The sequence below is a fragment of the Rhinolophus hipposideros genome, assembly GCF_964194185.1.
Source record: "Rhinolophus hipposideros genome assembly, chromosome: 19".
Lineage (NCBI taxonomy): Eukaryota > Metazoa > Chordata > Mammalia > Chiroptera > Rhinolophidae > Rhinolophus > Rhinolophus hipposideros.
In genome coordinates this window covers 28,149,513-28,167,463 of record NC_138065.1, presented here as the reverse complement: position 1 = coordinate 28,167,463, position 17,951 = coordinate 28,149,513, and the positions used below count along the sequence as shown (strand labels likewise).

The following is a 17,951-nucleotide window of genomic DNA, read 5'->3' as shown; positions in this document are numbered from 1 at the left end:
CTTCGCTGGACATGGAGCCCCAGATTTCCCTCTAGGATGAAGCCTTGTGTTCCTCTCACCTTCCCCAAATATACTACCCTACCGCCTTCCCTCCACCATGATGTCATTTTATTTTCTGGGGAGAAAAAGCAGCGATGAGCTCAGCATGCAAATATAGATAACTTGCAAAGCCACACTTAGCTCTGTCTCCTAACTCTGCCCCTCTGCCTTGGCCTGGGATGGCAGCACTCACTTCCCTTCCACCCCAGGGACTTTCCTCCCCCAGATTCTCAGCCAGACTGAAAGAAGGAAGAAATGAGGAAGCACATGTTTTCACCCCCTTCTCCAGCCTAAGGGGTCTTGCCTCAACTCCTGCGGAGTCTGGCTCTGGGAAGAGGTCTGAGCCCCAACGGTGTCTGGGCCACCTCCAAGGACTCCCCTGTCCTCCCCTCAGTTCCATCTTGGTAGAGACTCCTCAGGAAACTACAGATGAGCCCTCCTGTCTAGAATCTATACTGCTCCTAGAAGGAGGCCCAGCCTCTGTGCTCTTTACCCTGTCCCCCAGTGTCCCCTGTCACACCCTCATAATTTGCCTTTGTATGTATCTCCTCTGTTCTGTGTGGTGGGGCCAAAACTATTTCACTGACCCATCTTTGAGACTGAAACTAAATGATTTATCTGCACCAGTGGAAGGTCCAGGTCTTCTAGAATTAACCAAGTACAGGGGACTTGAACTTCATGCTGCTTCTACTCCTTTCTCAGACAGGTTATGCGTCTGAGCTTCCGTGTCCTCGCTGGTAAGATAGACACCAGTGTCTGTCTTACAGCGTTCTTCTGAGATTCAGAAATTGTCAGTGTCCAAGGAACGGTACAAATGGGGGCTTAAAACATGGGAGCTATGTTTAGTCTGGGCCTTCCACTGACCTATGCTAGACAGTAAACTCCATGGCATTATTTTATTGGCCTAGTGCCCATACTATGTTGTTGTCACGCTGCTGCCTGCCCATCTGTCCCCTCATGCCTACCCCTAAAAACAAAGAAGAGTCTGTGAGACTATTCCTTTCAGGGACATTGCTTCACCTTTATGCCATCTCCTTGTTTGGTCCCAAAGGATGGCTGGCTAGCCAAGGACGGGTAAGATTCCTCAAGAAAGGAACAACCTAAGACAGGTACAGTCGTGTGGGGACCACCAGGAGAATTCACGGGGTTGATAGAGCTGGGCACAGCTCCCACCTTCCCCCATCTAAGGAGAGCTTCTGCCTCTGTGGCTGTATTCCTTCCCACAACCTGCTTGGGAAGTGATAACATCAGTTCTCCATCTCAGTAAGTTTTCAACATAAAGGTTTTGTCCCCTGGGGAGGTACAAACAATAATTATTTATACATCATGGGACTTTTGACAGGCAAGGGTGATTGGATTGAACCAGTTTTCTGGTACGGTGTATGGGACTCACAGACCCTAACAAAAACAATGCTACTTCCTTGTATGTTCATCAATAAAAGCCACAAGGTGGTCCGATTCGGGGCTCTCAATCCTTTGAGGCTGTGAGACCCTTGGCCCCTGTTTCAAAACTTTCTTGATTTCTGTTTCTTTCTTAACCCTTCGCCTCCCCTTCTCGTTCTCTCACTGCCCGTCTTGCGCTGGATGTGACACTATGTATTAAACAGTTATTAAATGGGTACAAGTTGGATTAATACATGGTTTCTACTCTACACTCCTGCCACTTCTCCAGGAATCCTGGATTTGTCTGTGGAGGGTGCAAACTTCTCTAACCTCAGGTCTCATTCTTCCATACTCAGAAATTTTCTAAGTCTCCCAGCAACACCCTTATACCTGATCCATGAAAACTGTCTGCTAGTTATGGGCTTGTTCAATTGTTTGGTTCCCCCACACCCACTCCTGACTCCTTTACTCCTACCCCAGTCTGGGACCTGCTGAAGCGAATTCAGATCCTTCCTGCCAGGAACTCTAGCAGGCCCAGATCTGGGGGATCCCCAGCATACAAAACTCAATGCCTCCTCTCCACTTCCATGACCACCACTCGGGCTCATGTTCTCCCAACTTCACCCCAATTATTTTAATGGTCTCCCATTGAAAGAGTTGGTCTCCCTGCCTCTGGTATCTCTTTCATCTCCCCTCCCTAGATCTATCCTGCTAGTCATGCCAGATTAAAATTTTCCCTTCTTCCTCACCTCACAGGATTAAACTCAAATACCTCTATAGCCTAGGCCCATCCTGCCCACTCCCTGTCATGATCACTACTTGAGCTCCTCTTCTGGTCTCTCTGGTCTCCTCTGTGCCCCCAATATGACAGATACATTCTTCTGGTGCATTTCCACTGCCTGAAATGTCCACTCCCCAACTCCTTTGCCCTTAACCAAATCCTTCTCTTATTTAAGGCCTAGAAAAATATTCACTTCCTTTATGAAGCCATCAAAGCCCACTCTGATCTCTTCTGAGCTCATTCTGTCCATTTGTCCCTTCTTTTAATCAACATTTATTAGGGACTGTTTTTTGTGGGCCAGGCCCTGTGGACACAGAGAAAAGGCCTGGGAGCAGTCTAGTAGGAAAGACAGACATGTAAATGAGAGTTAGAATAGAATGTGCTGAGTAGTAGAATAGAGGTGTAAAGAAAGCGTGCAGTGTGAACCCAGAGGAGGGAGCTGCAGAATGGGCCACCTCTGGAAAGGCCTCACTGAGGAAGTGTTATTTGGGCTCTGTCTTGACAGTTAGAATAAGAGACACAGGGAAGGTGCCATCAAGTAGCACATAATCACTTAACTATATATTGCTTTGTATATTTCTTTAATTGTTTAGTATGCTTGTTTTGACTTCCCAGTGAGACTAATCAGCTCAAGAGCAGGGACAGGCGTGGCACACTCTGTTCTCCCAGAATGTAGTGGTGGTGCTGGACAAACACCATGTGTTCCAAAATGGCTTATTGACTTGCAGCAGATAAATAATCCAAGCTTCTCTGAGATAACTGCCTGGAGGGAGCCCCAACCCCCTCCTATCGAAGCCCCTAACAAGATAATCACACCTAACACCCCCTCTCTGGCTGCTGCCCTCCTGCCATAGAGGTGAGACCTCATTGGCAGACACTTGCTCAGCTGCCCCAGATCCTTTATTGAGGCCTCTTGTTTGACCCAAATATATTAACAAGAGATTGTTGAGATACAGCCCCAAACACAGTCAGGGAAAGGACTGTCAGAAGGATATAGGATTTGAGAGAGTTGGGGGAAGAGTATGCACAGGTAGAGGGAACAGAGGGAAGAGAGATGGGGGCCCAGGGATATGGCAAGAGTAAAATCACAAGAGTTTAGGGAGTAACGGGAGAAACAAATAATAGATCCAGGGACATTGTGGGACAAGAAACAGAAGTTAGATGCGATAGTTGGGCCGTTGTGTGGGGAAAAGTAGCTCCTTTTCTCATCAGGTGAGGGGAACCAGGGTCTCAGCACTCAGCATATAGATCCTCAATGGGCTCTATAGTAAAGAATGACCTAATGTCTCTGGAAGAGCTCTGGGAAAGGACAGGGAAGGCAGGAAGGAATATGAGAAGAACAGGTGGGGCAGGGAGATAGTTGCCATAGCAACTAGTCATCATCATCGTCATCATCATCATCATCATCGTCGTCGTCATCCTCTGTGTTGATCTCACCCTCCAGCACATCCTCCAGCCAGTCCTCCAGCTCCTCAGCAGAAGGCAGGTCCTCCTCATCGTCCATCTCCAACCATATGCTGTCCGCCTAGGACATGGCACAGAAAGAGGACAGCAGCTAAATCCAACTCACATCTTTACACCTGTTCTCCCACTCACTGGACTCTGTACATCCTTCCCTACATCCTCTGTCCCTTCCCTTCATGTGCCAGTGGTCAGGGATGAAGATCTAGGTGACCTTAGAATAGTGACAGCAGGAGTAGAAAGAATGGCTGGATTGGCAAATAGACCTTCTCCCTTTGATTTTTCTTCCATGGTCTTGTCATGCTGAGCTTCCTAAAACAGACATATGCCCTTGAGACAAAATGCTGGTGGCTCTTCATGGGTTAAAGAATAAAATCTGAAACTCTTCAGCAATCAAGGCTTTTCATAACCTTCTTTTCCAGCCCCATCCTCAGAAATCTCTAGACTCTCAAGTCGTAAAAAATTACTTGCTTTTCCCCAAACCTGATATTCATTTTCCTACTCCTGACCTTTTGCACTAACTTTTCCATCAGTTTAGAAATTATACATTGTACAATTTCCACTTTGAATACCACTCCTTTTAAACCTTTTCTGATTCTCTCAAGCAGAAATCATTGATTTCTGTGCCTTCCTGGAATTTTATTTGTATCTTTATTATAGAATTTATCAGATCTGGCCTGGTACTTAATGGAATGTGTACCTCCCTAGTTAGACTGGGAATTATATGAAAGCAAAGACTGTGGCTTATTCAGTTCAACTAAACATTTTCAAAGCACCTGCCGTTTGTGAATAAGATTTCTGCTCTCAAAAAGCTCAAAGTCTACTGGAAGAGACACACATGGTACATAAATAGCCATATGAAAGTCATGTTCTCAATGCCAGTGGGCTCTGGGAGTACCAAGGAAGGAATGATTCCAAGATCTTTTCAATATCTGGGAAGATTTCATGAAGAGACGGTGTGAACTGGGCCTTGAAGGATGAGCAGCCAATTCCAACAGGGGGAGACAGGTGTGCTCAGGGCACAAATGTCTCCCTCTGTCCAGCCATTAGACTGGGAAGGTCTGATTTCTCTGGGATGGAGTCAACTGCTCTTTAGCAGGACAAAGCAGAGCCAGCTATGCTGGGAAGCAGAGTTGGGGGTCAATCGGGGTGAGCAAAGAAACTTACATCAGTAACATTGACAACTCCTATTTGTGGGGCTGACAGGTCGATATCAAACGTCTTCTCCCAGTACGGAACCAGCTGTGGAAGAAACACATTAGGCAACTTAATGGAGTCAAGGAATACATGAGTCCAGGAGGGTGAGTGTGAGGGTAAGCCGAGGGGATAGAGGAGGATACTATGAGCCCATGGTGGATGGGGAATGGGTCCAGATGCAGGGCCTGAGGGATTGGGTAGAGCTAAGCAGTTAAAGCATAGAAATCTCAAAAGGAAAAGTATCAGGATAGTCAGCTGGGGACACTGAGACCTCCTTTCAGAGGAAAACTAGATAGGAAACCCCTGTTCTGATCCTGGATCAGCTGCTGAGTGACTCTGTGACTTTGGGCAAGTCACTTCTCCCTGGTCCTCAGTTTCTACATCTCTAAACTAGATGGTTATACCCTGTAATTGTCAATTTCTTCACATTTCTGTTTGTTCATTCAGTAGGTCTTTCAACAATGAGTGTTTGGTGTTGAGGATTAAGCTGGGAACAAAGCCATCCCCTGAGACATGGAAATTCTGTGGTTTGATTCTATGATTCTGTACAACCACGTGCAGAGTTAATGTGCCCATCTGCTCCCCAAAACTCTGGTTTTCTCTAGAGGGAGTCAGCCGTGCACATGAGTTCCCTGCCCAGCCTCTTTTCTAGGAGTAGTTTGAGTTTCCCCTGCGGTTCACTTCCCCTCCTGCTCCCCTTTCTCAGGCTCTCTCCATTCCCACAGTGCCCCTGAGCACACAGCAGGCATAATGTCCCAAGGCCCCAGCTAGGAGATGGGGTATGAACTCTGAAAGAAGCTGCCCTCAGAACGTGCCACAGTCTAGGCCCCACCTTAGGACAGCTGTGCCTGAGTGGTGCCTCTTACCAAGGGGAAGTCATCGGGGTCAATCCAGATGATGCTGAGATCAGGGTTTTCAGTGTTATCTTGGGCCACAGCCTTAAGAGTCTCTAAGAACTCATAGCCATCTTAGAACACAAGCGAGAAATGTGAGGGGGGTGGAGAAGAAAAGGACACAGAGGACATGAGTCCAGATCTCCCTCCCCCCCCCCCCTCGCCTCCCACAACTCTGCATGTCTAGCTCCAGGCCACTTGCATTCTCCCAGGAATGCCTCTGAAGTGAAGCCTGTGCTCTAACACCCCTGTCTCCCTCTCACTAGCAACCCCCACCTCCTTCCAATCCAGTATTCCTCCCTCACCTGGATCAGCTTCCTCTGCAAAGGCCACAATATGGATTCCATCCAGATCATCCTCCTGTTGTGGGGGAAGGAGGCCTTAGCTATACGCCCTGAAGTCAAAGAGCCCAGAACAGACCCTAGATTTTCCTCGAACCTGAATTTTGTGGAAATCCAGCTTCTGGAGGAGGTATACGAGGTGTGACAATTAAGTTCGTGAACTTGTTGTGCCAATGTTGCTAACCTTTTTTGGTATCAGAGGGATTATTCATTATGAATTTGTTTCAACTGGACAAACAGTTAACCAAATTTACTATTTGGAAGTGCTGAAAAGGCTGTGTGAAAAAGTTAGATGACATGAACTTTTCGCCAACAATTCATGGCTCTTGCAGCACGACAATGCACCAGCTCACACAGCACTGTCTGTGAGGGAGTTTTTAGCCATTAAACAAATAACTGTATTAGAACACCCTCCCTACTCACCTGATCTGGCCCCCAATGACTTCTTTCTTTACCTGAAGATAAAGGAAACATTGAAAGGAAGACATTTTGATGACATTCAGGACATCAAGTGTAATATAAGGACAGCTCTGATGCCCATTCCAGAAAGAGTTCCAAAATTGCTTTGAAGGGTGGACTAGGCATTGGCATCGGTGTGCAGATTCCAAAGGGGACTATTTCAAAGGTGACCGTAGTGATATTCAGCAATGAGGTATGTAGCACTTTTTCTAGGATGAGTTCACGAACTTAATTGCCAGACCTCGTATTCTTGTGGTGGTGACCCTTTTCCAAGTGACAGTGCAAATTCTTCAGCCCCAGAGCTGTGACTCCTCTCTTGTCTTCTTCATCAACTTATGTGTGACACGTTCTTTGGAACAAACCCCCTCAACCTTTGCTGGTGCATTGTCTTTCCTACAAGCGAGGTATGAGGAACAGCAGGGTGGGATGTTTCTAAGATTTGAGTCTACAGCTACCCGTGCTCCCCCAGGGTCGGTCCCTGTCTGGGGTACTCACCCAGGTCTCATACATACTTTCAGGCTTCAGTTTCCTCAGGGTCGATCTAGAAGAGACAGACAGTCACTTCTCAGTGGGTGAAAAGCACACACCCCAGAAGGTCCCCACAGCAAAGGTTGTCTCTGGGTCATGCCTAGGGCACATATAGCTTGTAACCCAGAACAAAGCCATCTGGCACTGGACACTAGGCCTAGATTATTGCGTGCTTAAAACAGGTGGGAGAACAGAGGGTGGGCAAGGGGACTGCAAGAGAGACTTTTGGGAGAAAGGTAAGAAATGGACATCTGAGCATTCATTCATTCACTCATTCTTTCAATAAAATTGAGTGTCTGAGCCCTTCTGTGTAGATAGGAGTTGAACAAAGTAAACATGTCCCTGCCTTGATGAAGGGGAGAGAAGGAGAGTAAGTATAGTTTACACTGATGAAAGGGTATTTCCAGTTGTGGAGTACTATGGAAGAGAACTATGTGTGCATGTAGGGCAGGGTTTCTCATCCTCAGCACTATTGACATTTGGGGCCAAGTAATCCTTCTTTGTGGGGGGCTGTTCTGTGCACTGTAGGGTGTATAGCAACATCCCTGGCCTCTCTGCTCACTTTATACCAGCAGCACTCCCCACAACCAAAAATGTCTCCAGACATTAACAAATACCCTCTGGAGGGCAAAATTCTCCCCCTACCTTGCCAATTCCTCCACTCCTATTGAGAAGAACTTGTATAGAGTAAACATGAGAAAGAACACAGGCCAGATGTGGGTTGGAATCCAGCTATGACACGTGCTGTCTGTGGAATCTCTTTAATTGAGGTTGTTGAAAGGATTAAATATAATACTATAGAAAACATCTCTCAGTTCCTGGCAGACCACAAGCATTCAACACTCACCCCAATGAACTGTATACATTTATGGAGGACCTTCTCTATGTAGGACTCAGGGCTGGATAGGATGCAAAATATTGTGGGAAAGGTTCGGCATATCATGAGCACTGGCACCAAGAAGTCTATTTTCTCTAGGCAAGAACAGCCTCCTGGTTGGCTGAGATTCCCCCAGCACAGAGAATGGTCAGAGAAGGGTGTTCTAGCCTGGTTCAGAGGGTTACCCCTGCCCCCACCTCCTGTGCTCCTCCACGAAGCTGACAATCTCCTCTTTGCTGTTGGGCTTGTCTGGGATGGTCACAGGCTCTTCCATGAAGGCTTCATAGAAATCGATCTCGTTCAGCTTCAGGGTCAGCTTCTTTGCTACCTTTGGTGGAGGATGTGGGCGGGGAGCAGGGGATTCAGGATCACAATGCGAAGCAGTATTATGAGGGAACAGATGTTAGGAAGGGAGTCAGACAACCTGTGTTCACATCACTGCTACTGTGACAAGTGTCTTCACTTCTCTGGGCTTTGGTTGAACATGAGAGGGGTGTGTCAGATAATCTAAAATCTTTGGGGTGAGGGAAGCCTGAGGTGGGGATGGGAGGTGTCATGTGTAAGGAGGGACCAGGTCCCCCAGTGATTCTGGGAGAGGGGCTGGAAGGCCAATGAGGAGGGTGAGGGAGACCCAATATGGCCTCGGGGTGGGGGAGAACCTTGCTGTCGAAGGTGGCGAAGAAGGGGATGTATGGATGGAACTCCTCCGCGGCATCCTCATAGGCCTTGAAATCTGAGAGGGGATGTAGAGTTAGTTTCTGGGAGAGGAGAGTCTGCCAGGGAACCATCTCCCCACTGCCTCCCCCAGTTCTTTTTAGGCAGGTAGGGTTCATTCTGAGACCCACCCCTTCTAGCCCTCTGAGAGTGATTAAAACATGATGGAGGGTGGAATGCTGGAGGGGCCTGTCTTGGAACCCCCAGAATACAGGAGATCAGAGCAGTTGACGGAGCTGACTGTGGCAAGAGGAGTTAAGCGGTAGAAAAGCCATGACGTGGGGAATCCAGGGAAAGGAACTATGGAGTCTGAGGGTTACCCACGCTCTGAGTCTTTGCTCTTGAAGTAGCCAATGAGTTTGATCTCATCCTCGATGTTCTCAAATGCCTGCAGCTCTCGTTCACCCTCAATCAATTCCACAGGATCCTCTAGAACCTGGAAAAGCCGGGACATTGAAGGAAAAGAATGAGTTTCTGTCCTCACTGGTAGAAGCAGGGAGAGGGATGAGGGAAGAGAGAAGAGGGTTGGGGAACAGGAGGAAGGGGCTCTCTGGTGTGCGTGTGTGTGTGTGTGTGTGTGTGTGTGTGTGTAAGGTTGGGGCTGGTCAGAGATGGGCATGAAGGTCCAGGGTAATTAATCCTCACATCAAGCATAAACTCCACCAGGGTGTCAGCGGAAAGTTCACCATCATACTCAATGACTTCATCTCCCTTGAACACATAGATGCTGTCCTCTTCAGTTAATCCTGGGGAGTGGGCCAGAGGTGAGTCATGATCCCAAACTTCCCACAGAGCCAAGGCTCTAAGTCCAGGGCCACAGCCCATTCCATAATCCCACTGGACCCCACATCCTTCACCTCCCCTTCCCCACCTTGCTCACCTCCACTGACCCTTAGACCTACACCACTAGTGCTTATCCCCTGGATTTATTTAGCCCTGGCAGCTAAATTGGCCTCAAGGGCTCTCTAGGGAGAAGCTGGGCTGAGGTGCGGGTGTTAGGGGTGGATATAGGGAGATCTAGACTCTAGCAAGATTTCTCCCTTTCTTTGCCTGCCATAACAGAGAGAAATATTCATGTTACCTCCTCTGAGGACTCCAGTGGCCAATTCCCAGTCCAGCATTTTAACCCTCTGCTATTACTGACCAGATGACTTCATTACTTATTACCCCTCCCCCATCCACATCCGGAGTCCAGTCTCAGGCATGTGCTGCCCCCTGGTGGCTAGTCCTGTAACATATAGCCATGCTCTGGAGGGGGAAGGGTGGGAAGAGAAGTTTGCACCGGCCTCTTCAGCCCCACCTGTGTTTCCTGATTCTCCCTTTCCTCTAGCACCTAGTCCTGTTTTTCAGTTATCTAAAAAACATAGAAAGCCAGTCACATGCTTCCTGGGATTCGAGCATGGGTCTCTATAAGGAATAAAAGAGAGGGGACCCTGAGCCATAACTCTCCCAATTTTAGTATTTTTCCCCTACCCTTTAGAATAGGCATGATTGAGTCCCTAGCCTATACCAGGGCTGCCCGTCCAGTCTCACCTGCCATCTTTCCCTCCCTGTGCTCCCACCCCTCCCTTACCTAGTTTCTTGGCTACAGCTGCATCCTTCTCAGAGTCCACCATACCGAAGCCAACACCCTTATCTTCCAGGACTTGGGCTGCTAACTGCAGGGAGGGTTAGGGTAAAATCAGCCCTGATATTCTTAGTAACCCCTACTCCCCACATCATTGCTTTCAAGTCAGGTCACTTGGGATGCAGGGAATTGAAGAGTTAACCTTGACGCTGTGCAAGGATCCAGAATATCTCCGCTTTCCCTACAACCCAGCCTTTTGGATTTTACCTCAGTTTTTAACTTTTTATTTATTTTCAGTGTGTTTTTCCAGGACCCATCAGCTCCAAGTCAAGTAGTTGTTTCAATCTAATTGTGGAGGGCGCAGCTCACAGTGGACCATGTGGGGATTGAACCTTGTCATTAAAAGCAACGCGCTCTAACCAACTGAGCTAACTGGCCACACCTGTAGCTCAGTTTTAATCCCTGAATGTTTATTGCTCATTTACTATGTGCTTATTACATTCAACTTTGAGGGGTTGCATGAAACTCCCGGTTCCTCGGGGATGCCAATGAGTCTGGCTTCAGAGAGAATGAGGCCCTTCCCTGGCTCAGGGCTGAGCCCCTGCACTGCATTCTCATCAAAGGCCATGTCCAGAATGGGGTGTCTTCCCTGGGATTCTCAGAGCAACCCGCAATGTGAAGAATTTTGGAGGGCAGGAGGATGGTGGGGGCCTGGTCATGTTGCTGAGAAGTGGGGAACTCCAGAAAGCTGAGAGTAGAGGTCACTGTGGCCAGGGCTCATCACTCTCAGAGAAAGAGAACCAGAGACTAGAGGTGATGCAGAACTGGCTCTTCTCATCTGCGTGAACTTTCTCCTTCACTCTCTACCTTAGCCTGTCCTGACGCTGTGGACAGTCACATCCCTGCCCTCTCAGTCTGCCAGTTGGGCGCTCAGCTCTGCCTTGGACACAGCTTGTGGCTTAATCCCATCTAACACAGACTCAGGAGGACAGGAAGAGAAGTGGTTGGCAGGTGGATGGCCACGGATGCTGAGCACTCAGGATAAAAATACTCAACTCATTAATCAGATAGTGGGTTCCAGCACCCAGCAGGGGCACACAGAAATGAGAGCTTGAGGTCCTGGTATCCTGCCCTGAAATACTCCAAGCTCTGGGCAAGTTGGGGCCTATCTGTATTGCCAGGCTAGAGAAGGGGTTGCTGAAGCTTGGACGAGGAGTTGCTAACACATGCTGGCACCTGGAGAGGTGTGTGTGACCACATCTCTCCCATCACCCCCAAACAGAGGTGTTTTTGTTATAATAGCTCCTTTCTCCTTTGGGCCTGGAGTCAGCTTGGAGGTGAGGAAATCTTCCCACAAAGAGCAGTTGGGGCATTCTGAAGCCTCCTCCAGCCACAAGAATTTTCCAATCAGAACAACCACCTGGACCCAATAGGGGCAGATGGGGAGTTAGGGAGGGGAGGAAGAAGGGACTGAGAGGACAGCAAAGGGGCATGATAGCCTCTAGTAAACCTTTAGCCATGAAATAAATGACATGCAAGTAAGGTGTTAATAACATTTAAACTTATATTCAGTTTGGATCTCTTTGGGATGCTGCCCCTAAAGTATATGAAGAGGAGGCATTTTATGGCTAGGAACGTAGACGGGTAGGTGCAGTCTACTGGACTGCAATGACCCCCAACCCCTGAAGAATCTCTTTTTTGCTGTTTTGCCCCCTTTCCAAGGACACCCCAGTCCTAACCAAACCTATACTACCAGCCTCCTGTAGCATGGAGGAGACAACCCCTCACAATCCCCCTCTCTCCTAAAATTGCCTGACTATGGGGGTACACATCGCTTGGGTCTTGTTGGTCAAGACAGGAGTCCTGCCACAATGCACTTGGGCCCCAGATCCCACCCTAAAAGACCTCCATGGGATTGTAGGATGTGGGGGTCACAGAGAAGGCTCGGTGTGTTCTGCAGGGCTGCAGACTCCACCACTCACCTCCAGGGTCAGCTCCTCCATCTCAAATTGTCTTTGTGAGGCTTTGTCATCCTCGGGGGGCTCGTGGTAGAGCAGTGCCAGCACCTCGTACTTCTTGAACACATTCTTGTAGTTCTTTGCATTGACATTGATCACACGGTCCACGCCATCGTACTCAGGGAAGTCCAGCCCATCCTCCCCCTGCACCCCTGACTCGGGTGTCCTTAGCACCAGCAGTAACAGCAGTGCCAGCCGCAGGCCCGGCACAGCTCTGGCCCCCATCCTGTCTTCAGCACGCATGGAGGTAGTGGGATCTGGGTTGGCTTTCCTGGTCCAGAAGAGGTTCGTTGGGGTAGGGAGGGGCCCCTGGGTCCCAATCCTGAGTTAGGGGTTCACAGTTGAGGGTGGGTGGGGAATGGCCTAGAGCAGTGGACAGAGGACACTGCTGGGTCCTGAAGAAACTGTCAGTAGAGCCAAGAGAGAAAGGGTCAGGAGGAGGAATAGGAGCAGGGGGCGGGGAGGGAACCAGAGCTCCCCCTGAGATTGGCACCCTCAGCCCCACCTGGTCCTGTCTAAATATGTCTCCAAGATTGGCAGGAGAGCTGGGTAACCTTCTGAGGCCAGGACAGCTCAGTGAGGCTGGAATCCTCCCACCTCCTACACCTCTCCCCCAGGCTCCCAGAGCCTCCTTACCCTCCCCTTCCCTCCATGTCCAGGGCTCCTTTGCCCCTGTCCCTACACCAGCCTAAGAGCTCATCTCCATATTAAGAAAGGAAAAAGCTGGAGCTAAAAATAAGACCAGAGGAGTCTGGAGGTAAATGGAACTGGGGTGGGGGAGGGGGAGATTGGAGGAGAAGTGAGAGAGCCCAAGGGAGCTCAGAGAAAAGGAAATGGGGGTGGAGAGGGGAAGATATGCTAGGTCAAAGGTTAAATTCATAATACATGAGAGAAAGGACAAATGCAGTGTTGACTCTAAGTCATGAAAGCTGGAATCTTCTCTAGGTGAAGTCTGTTTCTTTGATCCTGTGGAGAAGACGGGGCAATAAAATATAATCCAGGCTCTAGGAAAGAGACCCCCTGTACTTCCCTTTAGAGAAGCAGGACCAAGGATGAGGTCATCCTTTGAATAAAAGATGGAACTCTGTCCAGGACTGGTGACCTGGCTCAGCTCCATCCTGTTTCCTTTGCTTCAACTCAACACTCCTAATTCGGGAATGCAGGCGAAGGAGGGCATGGGGCAGGAAGTGCTAGCCACATCAATTCTGTAGAGATGTGCTTTTGGGATTCCTCTGCCTATGAGGAAGGGGTAAGCCCTTAGCTGCTGCCTCTTGCTGGAGCTCTGATCCTGTTGGACTTGATTGTCTGGGGGACCGTAGGGAGGGAGGGGAGGGGGAGGGAGGGTCCCCAGGCTGAATGGTTCCAAGGACAGCAGTGAATAGTGCCCATTCATTCCTCCACCTTCGACAAGGAGGATCAGGTAGAAACACTAGGGGAAAAATTAACACTGGGAAATCATGAAGACGTCGATCATATGTCATGAGCCAAGGATGTTGATTAATTCTGTGCGCCTGAGAGCCAACTGGAGTTGGAGGGGAGAGGCTCTAACTTCCTGGTGCCCAGTTAGGAGGTGACGGCTGAGTGGATAAGTTCATCTCTGGGTACCTAGGAAGGAGGGACCCTCTTCATGACCGCCCCCCCCCACCAGGGCACTTACCATTCATAGTAAACCAAGGCATGAGGGAGATCATGGAGGGGCTAGATCATGGTCAGAAGGCCTCTATTTCCACCCTGTGATATCGCTGGCTTTCGACTGATGGTGTTTATTTTGCACCGAGGCAATGACTTGGTATTCTGTTAGAGGAGTAACTTTTCCACACTCCCATGGGGCAAATCTTACACTGCTAAGTAAGGAAAGCCATGGAAAATCTCAGGATCATGGCAGGATGGGTCCAAGAGGGACAGCTGTTCCTGGAGCCAGATAGGCAGGGCATGTTGGAGCTGAGCAGACCTCTCCCCCAGGCTTTCCCTCTCTGGTCTCACAGAGAGAGACTAATGTTCTCACGGCCCTACAACCAGAGTAGACAGCAGGACAGATGGGCAGACCCACCTGGAAGCAGATGACCTAGATGACATCCAGCCCCGATTTTTTACTTCTGCTGCACTCTGGGGGTGGGGAAACATTTGGACAAAGACTTTGGAACATTAGACTTATCCATGATGAATCAGACCTTGTGTACCTCCAAGAGTGTGAGATGGGACTAAACGGTGGCCCAGGCCTGCTCCATTTCTTCATCCTCTCCTGAAGCCACCAGGCTTTTCATCCCATCATGCTCTCTCTCCTTGCCCTTGGCTCTCCAGTTCCACCTTATGCTTTCCAGTAGCTGCACTCCCCCACCCACCCAATCCTCCTCTCTCTGATGCTTTCTTCTCTACTTTGTACAGTCCCTTCCGCTTGGGCCCCTGCCTTCAGGCCCTTAGACTTAGCAGGCTCAGCCATTGGTATCAAATGACCCTGAGTTGGGGCCTCTATATTTTTAACCCACCAGACACCCAAAGCTCCTGTTCCTGAAACCTGAGGAGCTGGCCCCTCCACACCTAAACTCATGCACACCCTGGCCCCTCCATCATCCAGCGTCTGGTTCAGCCATGTCAGCAACCAGGGAAGGACCCCAGACTGATAGAGCCGTGTCCCTAGGAGAACTTGCAGAGGAGGGAGGGGAGCATGGCTGGGGAGACCTTTGAAGGGCACAAGTTCTGGAATCAGCTAGACCTTGGTTTCCTCATCTATAAAATGGGATGGGGTGATAAGAATATATTAGTTGTATGAATTAATGGATGGTGTGTGTAAGCCCTTTGTCCCACTGCCAGGCATAGTGTGCAGTCAAAGAATACGTGTGCTTTATTTTTGGTGACAGTCTATGATTTCCCCCAGCTTTCCTTAACCTTTATCTCTCACTCTGTATGCTTTGGGGCACAGCCAACCCTCCCCTCTAAAACAGGCCTGCAAATGAACTGACCCACAGGGCAAAGTGGACCAGCTCACAAAGCAAAAGCCAGTGAGTGGGTGAAGAGGAAGGAAGAGCTATCACTGAGGGTGGTCAGGAAAGAAAGGCTCCCTGGGGACGCCTCACCCACCTGAGATGCAGGAAAATGTATGGACCCAGGATCAGAGACCAGGCATTTGAGAATGTCCATCACCCTGTAGAGCCTGGGGCATGGGGGGGAGGGTGCTTTGCCTAAACTAAAGGCTACAGGGATCCAGAAAGTGTTTCAGCTTCTATTTCCAGGCAACAGGAGAGAAAATGGCCAGAGGGGTGGGATGGGGTCAAGATGACCCATCTGTGGCAGAGAGCAGAAGGCAGGGACCACCAGTGCCTTCCTCAGAGGAAGGGCTGCAGCCCCTTCACCACTCACCATGTGAGCCTTCCCAAGTAATTGAACCTCTCTTGATCTCAGTTTCTTTTTTGTCGATGAAATAAGGTCCCTTCTAGCACTAAAAGTCTGATTCTATAAGCTGACCTGAAGAACTGGAGTGGGGGCTAGAGAGTCTACCTGCCAGTACTGGGGGAGGTGCTGTGGTCCCCTCTGTATGTTGTGGTTCTGCTGATCTTTTCTCAATCCCTCCATTTCTCTGATCCCTGCTTGACCTGTCTTGTCCTTAATCTCCATCAGGTTGGAAAGTGACTTTAAAATGTTGATAGCCCTGAAGGGGCAACGATGCTTGATTCTGATCTCCTTTTAGCCTTGACTGTGGCCCTTGACTTCCCCTGTATGGCTTCCATGAAGATCTAGAATAAAAGCATCACAGTAATCCCCACTCTCCTAAAATCAGATGCGACACATCCAGCCAGGTGAGAGAAGTTGCAACATTTACTCTCTAGAGTGGCTACTGATTCAACAGGACAAGGCCCTTCCTCACTAGGCTCCAGTCAGATGTAGACTGGGCTTCCTTCCCCTCAACCCATTTCATCTCCTACCCGTGGTGCGTTCAGTCCAGCCCTAAGATTGCCTGTCTCTCTCATCCAAGGTGATTCATCCCAATATCTCTCTGCCCCAACTCAGATATCATGCGAAACTCATAATTCCTAACACCTCACCCAACCCTCAGGACACCCCGTGTCATGTGAAGCTCTTCCTCTGCTGAGTTTAGTAATAGGTCTCCCTCTCCAGCCAGCCTGTGGAAGAGAAGAGATCAGAATTAACTGGGGAAGGCAGTAGGGAGGCAGCAAGGAGAGATGAGCAGAAGGATAAGCAAGGACCAGGTGGGAGGCCTGAGGGTGGAGCTCAGGGCACAGAGGATTGGAAGGAGCAGGGTGGCAGAGTCAAGGACTTGAGGGCCAGGCTCCATACACAGGTCAGGCAGTGAAGGGGGGAGAAAGGCAATGGGTCTGGAGGAAGCAGGCAGAATGGGAGAGCTAGTTCGGAGGCTGGTGACTACTCAGTCAGAGTGGGATGCAGGGACCCTCACTGCCAGGATGACAACAGATGGTGAGTTTTCTCATTTCATCATAGATAAAGATAAGAAGGCTGTAGGGAGTAGTGCAGAGCCACCATAATATCCTGTAAAGAGCAAGAGTTGGTCAGTGTAGCAGGAGACAGGGGCCAGAAAAGGGCAGGTGAAAAGTAGAGCATATGGACATTGAGAATAGTGTTGACCCCTACCTCTGAGGAGGTCAGAGCCTGGGGATGAGGGAGGAGAGGGATAAATGCCACATTAGAGGTACAGGTAGTGTGCATGGAGGTTATCTACCAAGTTTGTGGAGTTGCTAAGGGAGGTCCCCTTCACTTGCCAGGAACTGTAGGTCTTCTACCCTTCTAACCTGAAGTTGTCCAAGCAGGAGCGGTCTATTTGAGACTGGAAGTGTGGCAATATATACATTCTTCCATGTTGCAAAGATGGGGAATTTTATTTCTCCCTGAACCTTTTCTATAATTAGAGACCAACAAGATGGACTCTGGGGAGGGGTTGAAGCAGAACCACATTTGTTTGTTCACTTGGATGACAGAGAGATGGCCTAGACCAGTGCTGTCTCATGGCAGTATATTGCAACCCACATGTGAAATTTAATATTTTCTAGTAGCCATATTAAAATAAATAAAAAGAAACAGATACAATTAATTTTAATATATATTTTACTTAACCCAATATATCTAAAATATTTTTATTTCAGATGTAATCAATGTTATTAATGAGATACTTTATTCTTCTTTTAATTCTAAGTCTTTGAAATCCAGTGAGTATTTTGCACTCACAGCACATTGTAAATCAGACACAAAATTTTCAATGGTTAAAGGAAAATGTATCCAATCAAAAGAGTAAAGTTGTATTTAGTAGAAAAAGTATTTGACACGGCTTTAGTTTTTAATTTTAAATTTACTAAAACTAAATAAAATTACAAATTCAGTTTTTCCATCTCACTAGCTGTGTTTCAAGAGCTCAATAGTCACATAACAATAGTGGCACTGTACTGGAAAGTGCAGGTCTAGGCAATGGTTCCTTACCCACACACACAATGGTTCCTTACACACACACACACACACACACACACACACACACACACACAGTTATAGACATACAGTCAGCTATTCATTCAGCAACAATTTTCATATGTTTACTCTGTGTCTATGTTAGGTCCTGGGGAAATGAAATGATAATCTTTGATCTCAAGTTGCTCAGGCGATCAGTGAAAAAAGGATAGAGAACCACACAAAATAAATAATCTCAATATTAGGTCATGAGTTTTATGGTG

General features: G+C 48.5%; 2 protein-coding genes across 4 annotated transcripts in view; both read right to left on the bottom strand.

Moving 5' to 3' along the window:
- Positions 1–1,042: 1,042 nt before the first annotated feature.
- Positions 1,043–12,939, bottom strand: CASQ1 (calsequestrin 1). Of its 3 annotated transcripts, XM_081026068.1 has the most exons (11): positions 12,223–12,939; positions 10,247–10,331; positions 9,319–9,419; positions 8,998–9,109; positions 8,619–8,692; positions 8,157–8,287; positions 7,050–7,095; positions 6,060–6,114; positions 5,728–5,828; positions 4,832–4,906; positions 1,043–3,728 (listed from the first exon to the last, which is right to left on the bottom strand). In XM_081026068.1, the coding sequence occupies exons 1-11, from the start codon at positions 12,499–12,501 to the stop codon at positions 3,576–3,578; spliced, it is 1,212 nt and encodes a 403-aa protein (XP_080882194.1). In that variant the 5' UTR covers positions 12,502–12,939; the 3' UTR covers positions 1,043–3,575. The 3 variants fall into 3 exon arrangements, with proteins under 3 accessions (XP_080882194.1, XP_080882196.1, XP_080882195.1); XM_081026069.1 differs by lacking the exon at positions 8,619–8,692 and having other exon boundaries at positions 2,406–3,728; positions 8,157–8,283; positions 12,223–12,696; XM_081026070.1 differs by lacking the exons at positions 9,319–9,419; positions 10,247–10,331 and having other exon boundaries at positions 1,337–3,728; positions 12,223–12,676.
- A 3,704-nt stretch (positions 12,940–16,643) lies between these two features.
- Positions 16,644–17,951, bottom strand: part of LOC308487225 (sodium/potassium-transporting ATPase subunit alpha-4-like) — a gene marked incomplete at both ends in the record, with an annotated part of 35,734 nt that continues 34,426 nt past the window's right edge. Inside the window, 1 exon segment of the mRNA XM_081025243.1 lies at positions 16,644–16,761. Within this exon segment, the coding sequence (XP_080881369.1) occupies positions 16,644–16,761 (118 nt within the window).

Excerpts from the sequence above, each read along its gene's own strand:
- CASQ1 (XM_081026068.1), bottom strand. The coding sequence starts at position 12,501 with ATGCGTGCTGAAGACAGGATGGGGGCCAGAGCTGTGCCGGGCCTGCGG. Across the intron at positions 9,110-9,318 it reads TGGTGGAGTTTATGCTTGAT|GTTCTAGAGGATCCTGTGGA; the intron begins GTGAGGATTAAT and ends CGGCTTTTCCAG. Across the intron at positions 6,115-7,049 it reads AAAGTATGTATGAGACCTGG|GAGGATGATCTGGATGGAAT; the intron begins GTGAGTACCCCA and ends CCCCCACAACAG.